Genomic DNA, 20,338 nt, shown 5'->3' on the forward strand with positions numbered 1-20,338 from the left:
ATGAAATTTCAATGTGGTTTTAATTTACATTTCCCTAATTGCTGGAGATATTGAACACTTTTTCATGTATTTGTTGACCATTTCTATTTCTTCTTGAGAAGTGTCTGTTTATTTTCCCATTTACTAATTGGGTTAGTTAGTTTTCTGATGTGAAGTTTTTTTAGTTCTTTATATGTTCTGGATATTAATACCCTATCTGAGGAGCAGATAGCAAAGATTTTTTCCCATGCAGTAGAATCTCTCTTCTTACTCTTAATTAGTTTCCTTTACTATGAAAAAATTTCAATTTGATGCCATCCCACTTATTGATTTTTTATTTTACTTCTTGTGCTTTGGGTGTCTTGTTGAGGAATCTGATTCGTAAGCCGACATGATGAAAATTTGGGCCTACTATTTCTTCTAGCAGCTGCAGGGTTTCTGGTCTAATTCTTAGGTCTTTGATCCATTTTGAATTTTGTGGAGGATGAGTAATAGGGGTTAAATTTCATTGTACTACATATAGACTTCTAGTTTTTCCAGCACCATTTTGTTTTCAGCAACTAATAAAAAAAAAAAATTAAAAAGTCTATCTTTTCTTCAATGTATTTTTGGCACCTTTTTTAGTATCAGATAACTCTATTCATGTGGATTTGACTCTGAGTCTTTTATTATATTCCATTGATCTTCATGCTTATTTTGGTGCCAGTAAAATTCTGTTTTTGTTACTATATCTCTGTAGTATAATTTGAGGTCCAATATTGTGATGCCTCCTGCTTCAATTTTCTTACTTAAGATTATTTTTTCTGTTTTGGCTCTCTTATTTTTCCAAAAAAATTTCATAACTGCTTTTTCAAATTTTGTGAAGATTATCATTGGAATTTTATGGGAATTACACTGAATCTTTATAGCACTTTTGGTAATATAACCAATCTGACAATATTAATTCTGCCTATCCAATCACAGGGGAGTACTTTCCATCTTATAAGGACTTCTTTCTTTAGTGTTCTGTAGTTTTTATTGTAGAGGTCCTTCATCCCTTTTGTTAAATTAATTCCCAAGTGCCTTGTTGTTTGTTTTTGAGGCTATTGTGAATGGGATAGTTTTCCTCATTTCTTTTTCAGTATATTCATCACTGGGATGTAGGAATGCAATTGATTTATGAGTGTTGATCATGTATCCTGCCACTTTGCTGAATTCATTTATGAACTATAGAAGTCTTCTGGTCATTTTTTTAATCTGCTTAATATAGGATCATGTTGTCAGCAAAGAATTTGAGTTCTTCTTTTCCCATTTGTATCCTTTAATTTCCTTCTCTTGTCTGATTGCTCTGGCTAGAGTTCAAGGACTGTATTGAATAGGAGTGGGAAAGTGGGCATCTTTGTCTTGTTCCTGTTTTTGAAGAAAATGCTTTCAGTTTTTCTCCATTCAGTATAATGTGGCCTTTGGGTTTGTGATGTAAAGCCCTTACAATATTGAGGCGATTTCTGTCTGTCCCTATTTTTTCTAGTGTTTTAAATATGAATGGGTGCTATACTTTGTCAAATGCTTTGTCTGCATCTGTTGAGATAATAATGTGATTCTTGTCCTTAAATCTTTATTGATTTCCATGTGATACACCAACCTTGCATTCCTGGGATTAAAACAACTTGATCATGATGCACTGTCTTTTTAATGTGTTTTTGCACGCAGATTGCCAGTATTTTATTAAGAATTTTTGCATCTGTGTTCATCAAGGATATTAGCATGAAGTTTTCTTATGTTGATGTACTTTGTCTGGTTTTGGTATCAGTGTGATACTGGCCTCATAGGATAAGTTTGGCAGGTTCCCTCCTTTTCTATTTCATGAAATAATTTGAGGAGGATTAGTATTATTTCTTCTTTAAAGTTCTAGTATAACTTGGCTGAGAATCCACCTGGTCCTGGACCTTTATTTTTTAGAAGTTTTTTGATAGCTGCTTCAATTTCAGTATTTGATATTGATCTGTTCAAGTTTTCTATATCCTCATGGTTCAATTAGGTTCAGTTTGTCTCTAGGAATTTTTCAATATCTTTTTAGCTTATTGGAGTATAAATTTTCAAAATAATTTGTGATGATCCTGTGGATTTCAGTAGTGTCTGTGGCAGTATTTCCTTTTACATCTTGAATATTGCTAATTTTTTTCCCTCTTTCTTTGGGTTCGTTTGGCTAAGGGTTTCTCAACATTGTTTATCCTTTCAAAAAATCAATTCTTTGTCTCATTGATTTTTTTGTATTTTTTAATTATTAATTTAGTTGATTTCAGCTCTGATTTTAAGTATTTCTTCTCTTCTACTGATTTGGGTATTGGTTTGTTCTTCTTTTTCTAGGGCCTGAGGATGTAATGTTAGATTGTATATTTGGTGCCTTTCTATTCTTTTTATATATGAACTCAATTCTATGAACTTTCCTCTTAGAATTACCTTCATACTGTCCCAGAGATTTTGTCATATCACTATTCTCATTTACTTCTAAGAATTTTTTTTATTTCTCCCCTGATGCTTCTGCTATCCATTAAGCTTTTGAAAGTGTGTTATTTAATCTCTAAGTGTTAGATTGGTTTCTGCTTTTTATCTTATCATTTCTAATTTTATTCCATTATGATCTGATAGAATGCAAGGTATTATCTCTATTTTTTCCTATTTTCTAAGATTTTCTTTGTGACTTAAAATATGGTCTATTTTAGAAAATGTTAAATGTGCTACTGAGAAGAAAGTAAATTCAATTGTTGATGGATGAAATGTTATAGATATCTGTTGGGGCCATTTTATTAATTATATTTTTTAGTTCTATAAAATCTTTACTTAATTTGTGTTTGGATGATACATGAAGTGGTGAAAGAGGTATATTAAAGTCACCCAGTATTATTATATTGTCGTCTATTTGAGACTAAATATGTTTTTAAAATATTCTTTCCTCAATAAGTTAACCTTAGGTTAGGGTAACTTTTTTAGCAAACTTTATTTTTTTAACGTTTTGACCCTTTTGTGATAATACTTAAAATACATTGTACAGATGCACAAAAAATGTTTTCTTTACTTTATATTTTCATTCTATAAATTTTTTCTACTTGTACAATTTTTAATTTTCTAAAATTTTTTACTTGTTAAAACTTTGAATGGGAGTTAGTTATACATAGAAGCAGGGACACTGGAGATTCCATTCTTATGGCAATGATAGTAATATCAGCGCACTATTCTGTGGATGACAGTAGTATAGTAACAGTGTCCAGTGTCTAGCAACAGAACAGTAAGTACATGTTGCAGTTTGAAAATTCTAACTTCTTAACTTTCCTTTAGTGCTACACATTTCAAACCTGCTTCTCTAGGTTTATCTCTGATTTGTGATTAGAAGAATTGTAATTGTCTTTTCCATTTCTTTCTGTTGTTTTGTACTGAGGATTAAACCTGGGGCACTTTACTACTGAGCTATATTCCTAGCCCTTTTTATTTTTATTTTAATTTGAGACAGGGTCTCACTAAGTTGCTTAGGCCTTCACTAAATTGCTGAGGCTGACTTTGAACTTGTGATCCTCCTGCCTCAGCCTCCCAAGTTGGTGGGATTACAGGCCTGTGCCACTGCACCCATCTTCTATGTCTTCTCTGCTTCAGTTATCCAGGGTTCATTTCTGGTGTTTGCAAGTAAAGAATCTAATACAAAAATCTGATTAAATGAAGTTAAGGGTTGGTACAATGATGCACAACTCTCATTCCAGCTACTCAGGAGGCTAAGGCAAGATAATTACAAATTCAGGGCCAACCTCTGCAATTCATCAAGACTGTCTCAAAATAAAAAGGGCTGGGAATGTATCTCAGTGGTAGAATACTCCTGGGTTCAATCCCCAATACTGAAATAAAGAAAAAGTAAGTTATGACTTCTGTATTTTTGTACAGGCAGGTCACCAGTCACTTTAAAAAAGAGCCATCTAAATCTGATTAATGAAGGACATTAGGATTGAACCACTTAAAGAGAGAAAGGATGATGAGAAAAATCAAGTTATTCATGCCACTCAATAGAGAAGTTTAGTTCTGGAGAAGAAAATAGACAATAATTAAAGAATAAACTTAAGGTGGGCAATTATTTTTAAATGAGAGAAACCTGACTATATTTAAATATTCATCAGAAGGATCTTGAATATAGAGAAGTTGAAGGCATCTCTTCAAGGGAAGGAAGTATCTAAGTGTGAATTAATTAAACAACAAAACAAGCATATTTTAGCTCTACTTGCTAAGTTACTCTACTTCTAATTGGGGACTACTATTTTTTAAATTCTCAGCCACATATCCATTTATATACAACTAGTTACAGAAATTTCATTGAATTTCATGATTAAAAAAAAAACCTGACATGACTTACAGTAATACAAATATTGCTGCAGTATACCTCCCAGCTATGAAGTTGAATGGCATCTGGTATTGCCATCAGGAAGCAATTACCTATCAGATCATAAGTTATCATTTGCTACTTTTTAATATTTTCATAGAATAAGTAGAAAAAATTTACATGCATACTTAATATATCAGGATGTTGAAAGTGTTGAAGTGTTTTTTTATCCATCAAAATAAAATAACAGTCTCTTGAGGAATCCCCTTTGTAACCCAAAGGATTGCACATGCTGTTAGTTTTTATGAATATGGAAATGTTTCCTATAAATGTCTTTGTTCTGTCAAATGTTTAATATGAAATTAGGATATAATGATTTATAAAGAATTTGTCCAATGAAATGAAATGTTGGTCAGTGGCTAACTAATAATTAGGAAAAGTAATTTCTAAGAGAATTACTTCTAAAAACTATTATGGTAAGAAAAAAAAATACTCAAGAGAAAATATCATTTCTAAATACTAGCAAGTTTCCTGGAATATTTTCAACCAAGAATAAGGACATCTTTCCTTTTTTTTTTTTTTTTCTTCTTGTCATTGCACCATGGTGTTTCTTGGCTTACCTTTAAAGACTGCTGGTTATCCACTGAGAAAAATATTTATTCTGGGATTTGGGGATTTTTAGCATTATGCAACTACCTGATTTTCCTAAACAATGTTCTTTCTTTTCTTTTTTCAATGTGGCCAAGAAATTAAAGAATTTCTGGCACATTTACCCTGCAGTTTCAGTGTTTATTCAAGGTCATGTGACTGTAACTGAAGGACAGTACTGAGGAGGTTTGAGTTGCCTTTGTGAATTTTCCTCTGTACAAATGAGTGCTCTGAGCCAAGTAGACTTAGCACATCTGTAGTAAATGAGTCTACCATGCTGCTTTCATTGAGTTGAACTTCTGTATGAACACACTACCTCAATCATTTAGGAAAAAGGAAAACAACTTTTCCTTACAAAAATCATAAATCCATTTGTCACCAAAACCAAAGCTTACTGGTCTTTTTATTTATTTATTTTTTATTGCTGCAAGGTTGTTGGAAAGGAAAGAATGAAACAAAACTAATGACTTAAGACAAATCAAGGCCTTTCAATATTGAATTTAGAGTTTTTCAGGTGAACCCAGGCTTAAATGTTGTCTAAAATAAGATTCTTGTGTTAAAAGAACATTGAAAACCTTGAGTTTTCCATTTGTGGATTGTTTCCAGTACTGTGTAAGAAGGAAAAACACACTTCATCAACCCATTTCTAATCCAAGCATGGAGCAGCAGGACCACCATGGAAGCAGGAACACCATCAGTCCAGCTGCTCATCTGCTTTCTCTAGTTCTCTAGTCTATGAGTACTTACACTATACTCCATCTGGCCAATTCTGTTGACTCTTCATTACTAACACATTGATTAATCTAGTTATGGTTCATCCTGACTACCAATTTCTCCCTTTTTTCCAAACCTTGTTGCTTGTTTGGGCCCATTTTCCACTCATTAGGACCTCTTCCAGAATAGACAAAACTCTGACTGCTTATTAGCAACAAAGTGAAAGATTTGCGAGGGGATGTAACTTTCCTAGTTCAATCTTCAGTGGCTCCCAATTAGATAAAGTTCATGCTCTTTTTGGAATGATGTTCCTTCATGATTGGCCACTGTTTACATTTTCAGTCTCACATGCTACCTTGTTCCTCACATGTGTTGTACATTTCAGTCATAATAACAGGTAACGATTATTAAATGCTTTCTGTGTGCCAAGCACTATTCCAGATGCTGAAAATATATTAAATTATTTAACCTTCACAGACTCTCCATGAAGTAGATATAGCTATTTTCTCCAGTTTACAGAAGAGGAAACTGAGACTCAGAGAGACTAACTTGCCTAAGGGTACACAGACAATGAATAATGGAGCAAGAATTTAAAACCAGGCAGCCTGATTTTGTTCCAGTTCTTAACATACTCTTTTAAATATACTTAGTTACTTAGAAATTTCCTCCAAATTCTTTGTATTTACTGGCTTGTCTTTGTACATGTAATTTATTCCCTCTGTTTAGAAAACTTTTCCATCTTTCCCTCAAATTTGTGGTAAACAATCTGTTAACCTTTCAGTATTTAATTCAAAGAATACTTCCTTTATGCTCTCTTCTAAATCAGAATTAAGCATGTCTGCTTTGAACTTCTGTATACTCAGGGCACTTCCTCTATCAGAGAATGAATAATATAGGTGCTAATTACTTGTCTTCATGACTTTCTCTTCCAAGAAGTTGTAAACTCTTGTAGAACAATTGTGTTTTACTTATCTGTGTGTCCCTGACACCTTGTACAGTGTGAGGCTCATAAGAGAAGCTCTATAAACCATTGAGCTATAAATGTTCTTTGTATAATAACTACAACCTTAGAGACCTCAATTTAGATGTATTAGCTACTTAAAATCTTAAGCATAGTCTATTAAATGGATACAATACCTAATTCATATTACTTTTATAAGCATCAAAAGAAATATTGTGTATAAAGTGCTTAATACACACTGCATGCACTTATTGAGTTAATATCTTTCCAAACTAATAAATATGACTGGTTTATGGTGTTGTGTTGTGAAAAATATAGAGCTATGAGATAATGAGAGGAGCAGGTTCTGTAAGGAATAGCCGAGGGAGTCACTGAGAAAGTCGTACTTGAGCTGAGGACTGAAGGTAAGACTAAACTAGATATGAGAACTTCCATGAGAAAGAAGCCAAAATGAAAACACAGTCAGGAAAAAGTTTTGCATGTTCACAGAATTATTGGAGGATAAAATAAGGTAGCAAGGGTATAGTCTTTGTTATTTTTTAAACAAAAGGATACACATTTATTTCTTCGTAGCAGCGTGAGCCTAAACATGTCTAGGAGCCACAGTATAGCTGAAAAGTCCCCTTTTATGCCCTGGTAATCCTGTGACAGTGTGTTGACACTTGAATGAATGAGATTCATAGGATACACGGCTTTTGCCTTGTCCATTTTTCAGTATTGATAAGCCATCAATTGTTATAATGAAAATAATTAGTAATTATTAGTAATAATTAATTATATGTGAGGTAAAACAGTATCAAAATGCCTGTTTTTATTACATTTGAAGAAGTGGTTACTTAGTTTTCTTTGCTCTTGGGAATGGACATAAGTCAAGCGAATCTATCTTTACCACCTTCAGATTTGCCTCCATCCTGCTCTCATTTCCCTAAGTTTCATATAGTTAGAGATTCAAAACTAAAATTACCTCCTAACCTTAGCATACAGCTCATTCATAAATCTTTTTTTTCTAGAAGTTGGCTACATTACTTATGACTGGCACTGCAGGAAAACATTATGAATGCTACATTATTTATGTGTAATGTAGTCTTACATATAATCACCTAATAATTACTATCCCACATATTTTTAAACAGCCAATTCTTTCCTAGGAGGGATATATTTAGTAAACCAAATAAAATGAGAAATGTCTATTTAAACAAAAGTGTTTTTAGTTGCTAGAGTAAAAGAAGCAAAGTATCACTTTTATAACTCATGGGTTTGCTGGTTTAATAAAAAAAAAAGAAGAAGAAGAAGAAGAAGAAGAAAGAAAGAAAACCCAGAGTACTTCCATTGCCTAAATAGTGCAAAGAAATTTCAGGACAGCATACTTATTTTTGGTACCATAGAAAGTAAATTAATTTAAATTACTACCTTCCTAACACATTTAATAACTGTATAAATATAATGCCATGTGGAAAGAGGTGCCTGGTGGTTGGTAAAGCAAAGGAAGAAAAAAAAATGTTTTCCTAAAATAATTTTTAAGATAGTTCTTTAAAGAAAAACCTCAACTAATTTGAAATTTGATGTTACCTTAATTTTTATCATTCTAGTGTTGAGAAATCAATGAAATTAACATCATAAATACTTAAAATTTTACTCAGCATAATTTTAAAGATAGTATTCCCCAGCTAATCCTCCTTAAAATGTGGATTTCTATTGTTGCCCAGATTTAACAAATTTTATGTATTACTTATTTCTTAATATGTTTCTTTCAATATAAATAAGACTACAACAGCTAAACCAAGGGAATAACTGAGAGACATTCTCTTTGATGTTTCAATATTATATACACACCAAGCATCATCATTGCAGAGTCTGTCTCTTTCTTCTAAATGTGTATAGGTAAACCCATTTTCCTTCCCAGATCTTTCCATTCAGTTCCCCAGAGGAAAATCAAATGGACAAGCAATGCCATATTCTTTCCTTAACTGAAATTAAATGAAATAAAACACTGTAACCATAATGCTGCTACAGTTTCTGACACATAGGAGGCATTCAATTAAAAGTAACTCTTGGTGTTTGATTTTTTTTTTTTGCTGCCCTTAACTCATCCAAGTACAGTTCTTGTTTCCTTAGGATGTCAAAACTTATGCCATCAGTTTCACTTCTATCGAAATTGACAACACTTTCTTAAAGGATTCAAAACTGATTTCTACAAAAAGAATGGCTTTTGTCTGAGAATAATAGAACCCTTCAGCCATGAAACATCATGTACTCTTAATCATTATATTAAATTTTATAAGACTCAGATGAACTATTCATTGATTGCAGCATCTCTAACCACAAGTAATAACTATTATGGCTTTACTTACTTTTTAAAATTTGCCCAGAATGACTTTACCTTTTGCTGAATAGTTTTAAACAAGTCAAAATAATTCACTGGAAAGAATGTCTAGGTATTAGTGTCTGTTTCTCTTGCAAGCAAAATTAATCATCCATCTGTGTATTCATAAGAAGTATTTGTTCTTTACTTGTGTGAAACATTGTTTGGAACTTTGTACAGAACACTCTGCTACTATGCTCAAATTTCTTGTTAGTATTACAGATAATAAAACAAATAAGATAAAATGACACACTAAGACAATGTATGTTCCACTTGAAATACTAAGTTTTAACTGCCTCACTACAATTCCTGTGTACCGAGCAGCAGTGCATAGCAATGAAAATGCATGAGAAGTTCTCCACTGTATCTACTCAGCTTTGCTATTGCAGTATAAAAGCAGCCAGATAATACATAAATGAATGAGTATGGCTGTGTTCCAATAAAACTTTATTCACAGTTATTTAAATTTTAATTTCATATCATTTTCACATCTTTAATTATTATTCTTCTATTGATTTTTCCCATCATTTAAAAATGTAAAAACTACTATTCTTAGGTCATAAGCTATACAAAAACAGATGAATTACCAGAGTTTGGCTTGCAAACCATGGTTTGCAAACCTTAATTAGGATTTGGTTTTAAGGATATACTATTGGCTTGCTTAGCTTTATTCCCAACTATTTTTAGTGAATTTTCTCAGATCATGTGTGGTTGAGAAAATTTTTCATAAGGAAACATTAATCAGTTATTAGAGTTGTATAATTTTTTAAAAAAGAATGTCACATAACATACTTTACCCTTAGGCTACATAATTTAGAAGGTACTGGCAAACTTTGTACTGCCTTGGTGTTTTTATTCAGAAAACCCAATATTATCATATTAACTATTAGAGATTTCAAGTATATGCTAGGTGCTTCCTAAATATTCTTTAATTGTTTCACTTATTTGGGAAAAAAGCCCTGGATAACTGCAAAACCTAGGCGGTACATCAACAGCAGTCTTCTGGAGCACAACCCTTCCTAAACTTATTGAGTCTCTACAACAATTTAATAGGAACTTTGCAGTTTCATTTCTTATCTATGCTTTCTAGGGCATCAAAGGCAGTCCAGGAAGAACAGGACTCGCTGGGTCTCCAGGTCCTAGAGGAATAAAGGGCTCATCAGGCCTTCCAGGAAGCCCTGGAGTTCCAGGCCCAAAGGTACGTTAATGTTTTTTTTTTTTTCTGATGGTTAAGCAGTATTGGCCATCTTTATACTTGTCCTGGGTTCATTGGCTAGATCACAAGATGGCAAGATTAATATCTTTTAATAAAATTTGGTTAATAGTAAAAACACATTAGGGAAAAAGGAAAATGAATGGTCTGTATGTGTCCATTTCCTGTAATGGCCATAGTGCATGTGATTAAGCAAAACAGCTCATTACCCAAATCTAGTTAAGCTTTAAGAACTGCTGGCTTTGAGTGTAGCTCAGTGGAAGAGAGTATTTGACTAGCAGGCCCTGGGTTCAATCCCAACACTACCCAAAAAAAAAAAAAGAAAGAAAAAAGCTAATTTGGACTCATTTGGGTTCTTCTTCCTTCTCTGTTATCTATTTTTTCCAAAATTTTATTGTATCTTAACTTGATTTTCTCGGTTTACGTCTAGAGAAATTTTAGATTTCTGACCCACATAAGTAAGTTGAAACTGATGATCCAGTTGCTCACTGTTTATAGTTTTAGACTTCTGTTAATGTTTATACCATAATTATCCCTTTCTACTAAAACCCAAGCAGCTAAACAAATGATAAAACTAGGGAAAGAAATAAGAAAGGTTCCTACCTCTCGTGTGAGTCTGCATAAAGAGGACCTACACTTGTTAAGTCTCAAACTTACAGGTTTGTGTCAATAAAGTGAACGATATTTGTTAATTTTACAGCATTTTTGGCAAAAGTCTACCAAGCATCATTTTTTAAATTATCCTATCTATCTATAAAATTCACCTGATTCCTAAGTTTACTTTTAGAAATGGTATAAAAAGTATTCCAACTCTCACTTCAAAAAAAAAAAGAAAATCAAAATAAATGAAAAAAACTTGACTCAAAAACATGATAATGGAAATTATGTATATCATTAAGTGGGCTTTTAGGGAATAAAGGGACCTAAGAAAACAGATAATGGAAATTTCTTAATGGTGGAACTGAGATGATAATTATGGAAAAAACATGGGTTCTGGTCTATATTTAGGAGACTGCTCTGTTTCTGCTATCAGATGGCTGAGTCATCTCTGTATGGTTAGGAAAAATACATCAAAATGATGTTAATTCAAGTAATATACAAGTTCCATCTCATGTAACCCCCACACACACACACATACTCCACCTTCGCCCATCCCCTCTGTAGCCCTCATATCCCCTTCTAGTTTTATAATTACCTCCTACTCTCCTCTTTACACACTTACCACCACAATCTCTGAAATTTTCTTTCCTTACTGCTATACCTCTTATTTGTTAAAATCAAATATTACTTGCTGGAAAATATTGGTGGAAACAATTATTTAGAATTTGATTTCCCCGGTGCTTTCACTATGCTTAAGTCTTTGAGTTTCATTGAAAAGTCAATATGTTTATAAGTTCTGAGGTCAAGATCACCTTTCTTTGTTTTATCCACAGGGTGAACAAGGGCTCCCTGGTCAACCTGGAGTTCGAGGTAAAAGAGGTCACAGAGGAACACAGGGTGATCAAGGACCACATGGAGAGCCTGGTCTGAAAGGGCAACCTGTATGTGCCAATCCAGAAATTCACCAAGTACCCATTCTACAGACTAAACCACCAGTGCACAGTAATGATTATCATTTCTATACAATTTCAGGGTGAACATGGTGATCAAGGTTTGACAGGTTTCCAAGGATTCCCAGGCCCCAAAGTATGTTTATATATTTTCTGCTCATCTTCAAGCTATCTAGAAAAAGAGTTATTGAAATATTTAGTCTCTGATTTGAGCTTTTCTTTTTAACATGCATAATTTCAATTGGTACAGTCATATATTTAAATTTTGATCATTTTAATTGTTAAACATGTATAATTATATATTTTCCTAGAAATTTTATTGTACGATTTCCTTTTGTTCCCATATTTAAGAGTATTTTTGAAGAAGCAGTTCTTGACAGATGGGTATAAGATTATTTTCTTTGTAAAATAATAACATAGAGCTAAAAATTTTGTCTTTTTCTTCTTATTATATGTCTAGGGTCCTGAGGGAGATGCTGGCATTGTTGGAATATCAGGTCCTAAAGGTCCTATTGGGCAGAGAGTAAGTGTACTCATATTGGCTACCTAGAAATTGTGCTTCTTTGTTTGTTGTAGGACTTATGAACTAAAAAATTAGTATACTCCGAATTAAGAGCTTAGTAAAATGATTTTTTCAGATAGAAAATCATAAGAGTACTTATGGAGTTCAACATTTTGCAGTTCATAAATTAACTTTAGCAAAATACTTCTATAGACCACCCATATTTCCCAGTTCTTACTTTAGAAAAAGAATCATCAGAATTACTGTGAAGACTGGAGAGTGTATTTATTAACTCACACTGGTAGCAAAAACAAAAAGTAGTTTCATGTCATAAGCCTAATGCAAGCAGAAGCCAGAGACCACCCCCACGCACCACCTGGTGGAGGTTTGCCTGTGACCAGAGCTCTTCAGACCACACTGTGAAAAATATTTCCTGATAACTGTGTTTTCCCAACTCAGGGGCAAGTGTCCCAAGAGAGTGATAAGAATTGCTTAAGGAGTTTCAAAATCAGGGTCTGAAGAACTCCAGATAACATTGTAGTGTCTATAGTTTCAAACTCTAGAGAATATAAATAAACTACCAGCAGTTAATGGTTATTACTTTTATTTTGTTTTTATTAATCATAGTCTGCTAATTGATGAGATATTTTATAAAACTGAAACTTTAATGTCATCTGTATGGCTAACTACAACTGCCAAGGCAAATGTGGAGAAAACAGAGAGGAAGACAGGAAACAGCTCAGATGCAGGAGAAAGGAGTCCTGAAAAACTTTACAACTGAAAACCACTGTCCTAAAGAAAATATAAATCAAAATTTTAAAAATTTTTTCAGAATTTTTTTAGAATATTTCTTTAGCATTCTGTAGTTTTCATTGTAGAGGTCTTTCACCTCTTTCATTAAATTGATTCCCAAGTATTTTTTTTAATGCTACTGTAAATGGGGTAGTTTTCCTCATTTCCCTTTCAGAGGATTTGTCACTGATACACAGAAATGCCTTTGATTTATGGGTGTTGATCTTGTGTCCTGCTACTTTGCTGAATTTATTTACTAGTTCTAGAAATTTTCTGGTGGAACTTTTTTGATCTTCTAGGTATAAATCATATTGTGAGCAAATAGTGCTAATTTGAGTTATTCTTTACCTACCCATATCCCTTTAATTTCTTTAGTCTGTCTAATTGCTCTGCCCAGTGTTTCAAGAACTGTTAAATAGAAATGGTGAAAGAGGGCATCCCTGTCTTGTTCCAGTTTTTAGAGGGAATGCTTTCATTTTGACTACAGTATTTACAAATTATCACTTGAAGTCAATCTCTGTGTTTACAAAGTATTCTCTTAGATTTAGACCAACAAGTAACTTCACTTTAAGCCAATTAATATTAGAACTATCGACCAATAGACCACATGATGTTACAATTATTTCAAATGATAATACTGTAATCTCTATACCTTTGTAAGAGTCAGAAAAAGATAAAGCCTGTTAGATATCTACATTTATGTATTAGGTTAAGTGTTAGCCAGAAAGACAATTTTACAGGCAATATAAATTGAAGTGAAAATTGTTGGGAAACACTAAAACAAGGATTTTGTATTCATTGAGAAACAATAGGCGTCATACCTAGTATGGAAGGAATTCGCAGGGGTTTGAACTCATTCAAGATTATCTTCATAAACAAATATTATCTTACAGTTTAAAAGGCTCTTTTCACATTTAATTTCACAGTGGCCCTATTTTACAGATAAAGAAACTAAAGTTTGGTTGGTTATATATGATACCCCCCAATTCTTTCCTATATTGTCTATTATACACCTCAGTTCACTCAAACACTTGTTCCTTCTGGGTGTGTACAAAAATTTGTTCAAAATTTTGTTCATCATTCTATTATTTTTAAAATAGTTTCATTTGTTATGTAATGACACATGTATAATATGTATTATTTGACTTATCACCACATAAACATTCTGATTCTAATTTGTACTTGTTGGAAATTATACATATACAGCGGTCCAGAAAGGAAACTATAATAGTATGCACAATTGTGTCACATACTGTTAACCAAGATCACTACAATTTATAGTAATATTACAAGATTTTATCATAAAAACCATAATTATTTACACATGGCTATTTTACCATTGCACAAAATATTTCTTTGAAATTTTTATGAATTATACTGAGGATGAGACTGACTGCTTTTCTTTAATCCCAACAGGGAAATACTGGCCCTCTTGGCAGAGAAGGTATAATAGGCCCAACTGGTAGAACTGTAAGTTTGTCACAATACAATTCTTTTCTTTGTTTTTTATACTCTTTTTGTTGTTGTTGTTGTTGGTGGTGGTGGTGGTGGTGGTATTTATTCCTATTTCTAGAATAAGTCACAGAGTATCGTCCTAGATATTTGAGAAGTAAAAGAGAAAAATACATATACATTTTTCTGGAAGGTCATTACTGAGAACTTAGGAACCCTATATGTAATGAAGAAAGGGTGAGCAGTGAAGCTGGCACCTAAAACTGGAGCTTAGTAAAGAAAATAGAACAGAGTCTAGGAGTGGGGTGTCATAAGCATAGAAATGATCACTGAGGCTATAAAAATGCGTTTGTTTTCTGAAAAAAAAAAATAAAGATAGCAAAGAAGTGCAGACCACCAAGATTTGAGTCTCAGGAAGTACCCAGTTTAAAGGAAAGAAAAAGAGAATGGTAGAACCAGCAGGAAAATCAGGATAGTGCCAGCTTAGGTAGATGGAAGTTTTGAGGAAGGAGTAGTCAACAGTGACCTTTTTTAATATTTATTTTTTAGTTGTATTTGGACACAATACCTTTATTTCATTAATTTATTTTTATGTGGTGCTGAAGATGGAACCCAGGGCCTCGCACACAATAGGCGAGCACTCTACCACTGAGCCACAATCTCAGCCCCTCAACAGTGATCTTTGAGGGAGCAAGTTGCAGTAGACGATGTAGTGAAGACTACAGTAAAGAAAGGATAGATAAAATACTTCATGACATTTCTCAAAAATTTTTAACTCCTATAGGGTGTTTTGGTTTTGTTTTGTCTTCCACTCCACCCTACATACTCAATTTTTCTCAAATTCTCAAAGCAAACTTTGGAGTAGATATTATTATTTCTCTTAAATAGATGAGGAAACAGTTAAGAGATATAGTTATTATTCAAAGTAATAGAGCTACTGAATTACATAGCTGATGTTTCTTACTTCAAAACCAGTGCTTTTTACCCTTTTCAAACTATATCTGAAGAGGAAACAGATCATATATTGCAGGGCTTCGAGAAATATGGCTATAAAGTAAAACAAAGAAATAAGATAGTGACTGGGGTGATGGTCATGGGAAAGTTTTGCAATAACCATAACAGTGCAAACAAGAGAAGGAGTATAGAAAGGGCCAGACTGAGACTTAGGGAGGAAAGATTCATTCCCTTAGGGAAGTCAATATTTTGAATCATTTAAAATTATTATATATAGACACAGAGATAGAAAAAATAAAGGTAGAATGCTTCAAGTATTAAGTACAACTATTCTCTAATAAATTTGGAGAACTTGACACCAAAGTTATTGGATTTTTAATCAAAAGAAAGAAAATGTGTAACTCAACATTCTCTACACTTCCAATATTTGCCACTCAGAGCCATATAAGATTTTAAGTGGGAAAATTCTCATATTTCAGTGGGTGGTTCTTTAACTAGCTAAGAAGCACATACTGTTTTGATTATGGAATGATTGTTCTCTTCTGTCAAAAATGTGATATATTAATTGGTCAAGGAAAATGTGATCAAGAAATGTCTTAATTAAAGTATTTCACTATGCTTTGTTTATAAACAGTTCTTAAAAGCCCTTATAAAATCCAGCATGCACATCAAATTTTTTCCATCTTCTATTTTTTTCCTTTCTAAGAAGAAAAGTTTATTATGAAAAACTAAGTATTTGAGAGTGGCAAAACATTGTGGAAAAAATAGTGGTGTGGGTAAGGGACTTGTCATTGTAAATGAAATTATATGGTAGTAAAAAACAAATAATCAGATCAATATAACAGACTAGAAAATATGGGAATTAGATCTAAGACTATATATGAATTTATTATAACAAAAATAGTATATCCATTAGGATGGTTTGGCTAGAAGTAATAGGAACCCTAAATCAAACTGGCTTTAATAGAAATTTATGTCATATAATAGGAAGCCCAGTGGTAACAAGGATTCAGATTTGGTTTGTGACTCAATTATGTTGTACAAGACCTTTGCCTTTCCATATCTCTACTCTCCTAACCTGAATGTTACTTTCATTTTTAAGCTTATAGCAAGAAAACTACAATTTCTTAGAAATCATATTTAGACATTGCAAATTTCTCATATCTAATTGACCACCTTCAGCCACATGCCTGGACCTATATTAGGAGAGAAGATGGAATTACTTTGAGTACCATTATTGCTGTAAGAAATTAGAACCCCAAAAAACAACAAAAAAAAATTAATCCTTCATGAACTTGTAAAGACTTTAATATAAAAAATTAAATAGTAAAAAACTATTACAATTATCTAGAAAACTTAAGTACAGATTAAGTGTTGGGGAGACCTTACTTATGAGATAAGAAATCGGAAAATTTTAAAAATAAAAAAAGCATTAAACCTACTGGAATATTGAAATATTCAATAAAAACCTACATGAATTTTGTGTGGGAAAATATTCCCCAAATAAAATCAAAAGTTAATATAGAGTGGGAAAAAATATTTGTAAAGCATACAACATAAAACGGTTTACTACACTAAGAGCTCTTTAAATTTGGTATAAAAAAGTTCAAAAACTCAATAGAAAAATGAAAAATAAATTGAAAAAAGTCAGTAGTTATTTTAAAAGAGAACCATCTACTTTTAAGTTAGAAATGCAAATTAATTATATCTAACACAAATTATATCTAGCCTCTCAAAGCAGATATAGGGAGATTAGTACTCTAATTTTCCACTGGTTTAAAGTGAATTACAGCCTTTATGGAAAGATATTTGTTCAAATATAGATACATTTGTCCTTTAATTAAGCAATTCTTTTTGAGGAATTTGACCCAAAGTTACAGAAGCACCTAATACATTAAGGAATCTTTATACAGTTTTTGTTTGTTTTGTTTTGTCTTGGTACCAGGGATTGAAACCAGGGTGCTTAACCACTGAGCTACATTCCGAGGTGGTTTTTTGTTGTTGTTGTTTTTGTTTTTGAGACAGGGAAGGGATTATTTTTTGAGACAGGGTCTCACTAAGTTGTTTAGCCTTGCTAAGTTGCTGAGGTTGGCCTTGAACTTCTCCTACCTCAGCCTCCCTTGCCTCTAGGATTATAGACATGCTTTACATTTAGTGGGATTTTTTTATTTTTAAAACTGTACTGACCAAAAGAAAAAAAAGAAAGAAATCATGTGAATGATCATTTATACAGGAATGGTTGAGTGGTTGAGGAAACTGTGATCTAATCATTTCATGGAATATTATAGAATTATTAAAAAGAATTAGTTTCATCTATATTGGCTGATTTTCAGTTATTTTGTGATATATTAAGTGGAAAAGCATGATATATCAAAAAGTATATAATATTACCCCAATATTATAAAATATGACCAATATCTCCCATGCATATGCGAATGTATTTGTCAATATTTGAATAGAAAAAAGTATAAAGAGATATGTACCATGTTGTTAACACTGGATTGGAAGAGGAAGAAGATGGGGGGAAACACCATAGAGATATTTTAAAAGTTAATCCTCTAGTTTAAAACATATTTAGGACAAGACAGGAAACACAAAAGAAGTGATATAAATGGACAATAAATAATAGAAGTATTTTTACTTTGCAAACAAAGTATATGGCATGAATGGGAAGAAACATGATTCACTGGCCCATGTTTTGCAGGTATGCATGCAGTTTCAAACAGACTTTCAGGAAGAGAATTTTAACAAAAATTTCAGAGGACAAAATTGCTTATACCAGTGCTGTTAATAATGAAAGCAATTAGAAAAATCTCATAAATTAAAATTAAATAATATACTGTAATTGGTAAATATTAAGTATTATGATTATATAGAAGAATGTAGAGTGACATGGAAGAGTGTCCACATTATAATATGAAGGTGTAAATTCAGTTTGCAGAAAAGATTAAATAGTTTTTTCTCATTTTTTGCCATAAAATATGTAATTTCCACATGAATGAACACAGAAAAAGCAGAAAGTCTACTCAACACCACCAGATTACCCATTGTTTTCAAAGTACATGTTGAACATTCATCAAAATATATGATCTTTTAGGTTATAAAAACAAGTTTACTAAAAAGAACTGAAGTCATACAAGTTGTCATACAGTTCTCTGCCCATAATGGAATTAAAGTAAAAAATCAAAAAAAGAAAGATAATATGAAAAGCTCTAAACACTTGAAAATTAAACCACATATTTCTGAATAATTCATAGATCAAAGAGGAAGTCTCAAAATATTTTGAACTTAATGTAAATGTATACAACAACAAAATATATGGAATGGAATTCAAAAGAGGGAACTGAAAGAGAAGAAGGAATGCACCCTAGACACAGGGTTTTCAAAGGCTGAGAGAAACAAATAACAGAATATAACCTGAATTTATAAAGATTCTCCCTTATAGGACATAAAAACAGTATACTACAGGGACACAGCCACATCAAAGTTTATAGCAGCACAATTCACAATAGCTAAACTGTGGAACCAACCTAGATTCCCTTCAGTTGATGAATGAAAATGTGGTATATATACACAATGGAGTACTATTCAGCATTAAAAAAAAGGGAATAAAATCATGGCATTTGCAGATAAATGGATGGCATTGGAGAATATAATGCTAAGTGAAGTTAGCCAATCCCCAAAAAAACAAATGCCAAATGTTTTCTCTGATTCAAGGATGCTGATTCATAATGTGATTAGTGGGTAGGGGGAATGGAGAAATTTGATGAACTCTAGAGAGGGCAAAAGTAGGGAGGGGGAGGGAGAGGGCATGAGGGTAGAAAAGACAGTGAAATGAGATGGACTTCATTATCCTAAGTACATGTATGAAGACACAAATGGTGTGACTCTACTTTGTGTATAACCAGAGATATGAAAAATTGTGCTCTATATGTGTAATATGAATTGTAATGCATTCTGCTGTCATAATAACAAATTAAAATTTAACAAAAGAAAACATTTAACAGTAAAAAAATATAAATCACTAATACCTAATAAAAATATGTGACTTTGCAAATAAATGATAATGCAGTTAGAAAAGTGTATTTCACTTCTCTAAAGGGTTAAATAAACTGTGAGAATAAAATTTTATCCTAAAAAAAAAAAAACAACAAGATTCTGCCCTCTAAATTATTTTGTATGATTGTCATGAGATCCACTACCCTGACTTGAGTGATTGAGTATCTCTTTATTCCAATGTCACTTTAAGGTGCAACCAATTGGGATAATTTGCAGATAGTATAATGAATCAATAGTTTGGAGGATTTTTGTTTATTTGTTTGTTTTATATTGGTTTGTTTTGGTTTGTTTTTGCTTTGCATTGCTTTACTCAGATAAAGAAAACTAGAATGTATACAAACTAACAAAACAAGTTTACAGAATGTTTTTATAGACAACCTGAACTATATTTAATATATAAATATCAACAACACTGAACTAGTATATTTTTTTTCTTCTCTTAGGGACCCAGAGGTGAAAAGGGCTTTAGAGGTGAAACTGTAAGTTTAACTTAAATTTGTGATTATTTATAGTACCCCTTGTCATGAAGCTGTCAGCTCCATGAAAGCAAGGACCTTGTTAGGGTTTTTCATTACTATATCTCCGATAAATAAAATTGTAGTTGTCAAGAAGTGGAATTAACCTATGTGGATATTGCAGTGAAATCTGATAAACTCTAAATGTGTTGAAGAACCTGTCAATCACATTCTCCCCAGGTTAACTGTGTGAAATGGAGTGATTATTTGCTTTGTCAGGCATCAAAAGAGATAGGTCATCTTCAGATCTTAGCTATGCTAGCAACAGTAGTGCTGCAAAGTTGCTTTAGGTACATAC

The 20,338-nt window shown here is 32.4% G+C and overlaps 1 protein-coding gene across 1 annotated transcript in view; it reads left to right on the forward strand.

Moving 5' to 3' along the window:
• Positions 1-20,338, forward strand: part of Col24a1 (collagen type XXIV alpha 1 chain) — a 367,698-nt gene that overhangs the window by 309,148 nt on the left and 38,212 nt on the right. Inside the window, exons 48-53 of the mRNA XM_076862570.1 lie at positions 10,094-10,201; positions 11,650-11,757; positions 11,849-11,902; positions 12,227-12,289; positions 14,477-14,530; positions 19,969-20,004. Of these exons, the coding sequence (XP_076718685.1) occupies positions 10,094-10,201; positions 11,650-11,757; positions 11,849-11,902; positions 12,227-12,289; positions 14,477-14,530; positions 19,969-20,004 (423 nt within the window). The remainder of the gene's footprint in view (positions 1-10,093; positions 10,202-11,649; positions 11,758-11,848; positions 11,903-12,226; positions 12,290-14,476; positions 14,531-19,968; positions 20,005-20,338) is intronic.

The sequence above is a fragment of the Callospermophilus lateralis genome, chromosome 7 (genome assembly GCF_048772815.1).
Source record: "Callospermophilus lateralis isolate mCalLat2 chromosome 7, mCalLat2.hap1, whole genome shotgun sequence".
Classification (NCBI taxonomy): Eukaryota; Metazoa; Chordata; class Mammalia; order Rodentia; family Sciuridae; genus Callospermophilus; species Callospermophilus lateralis.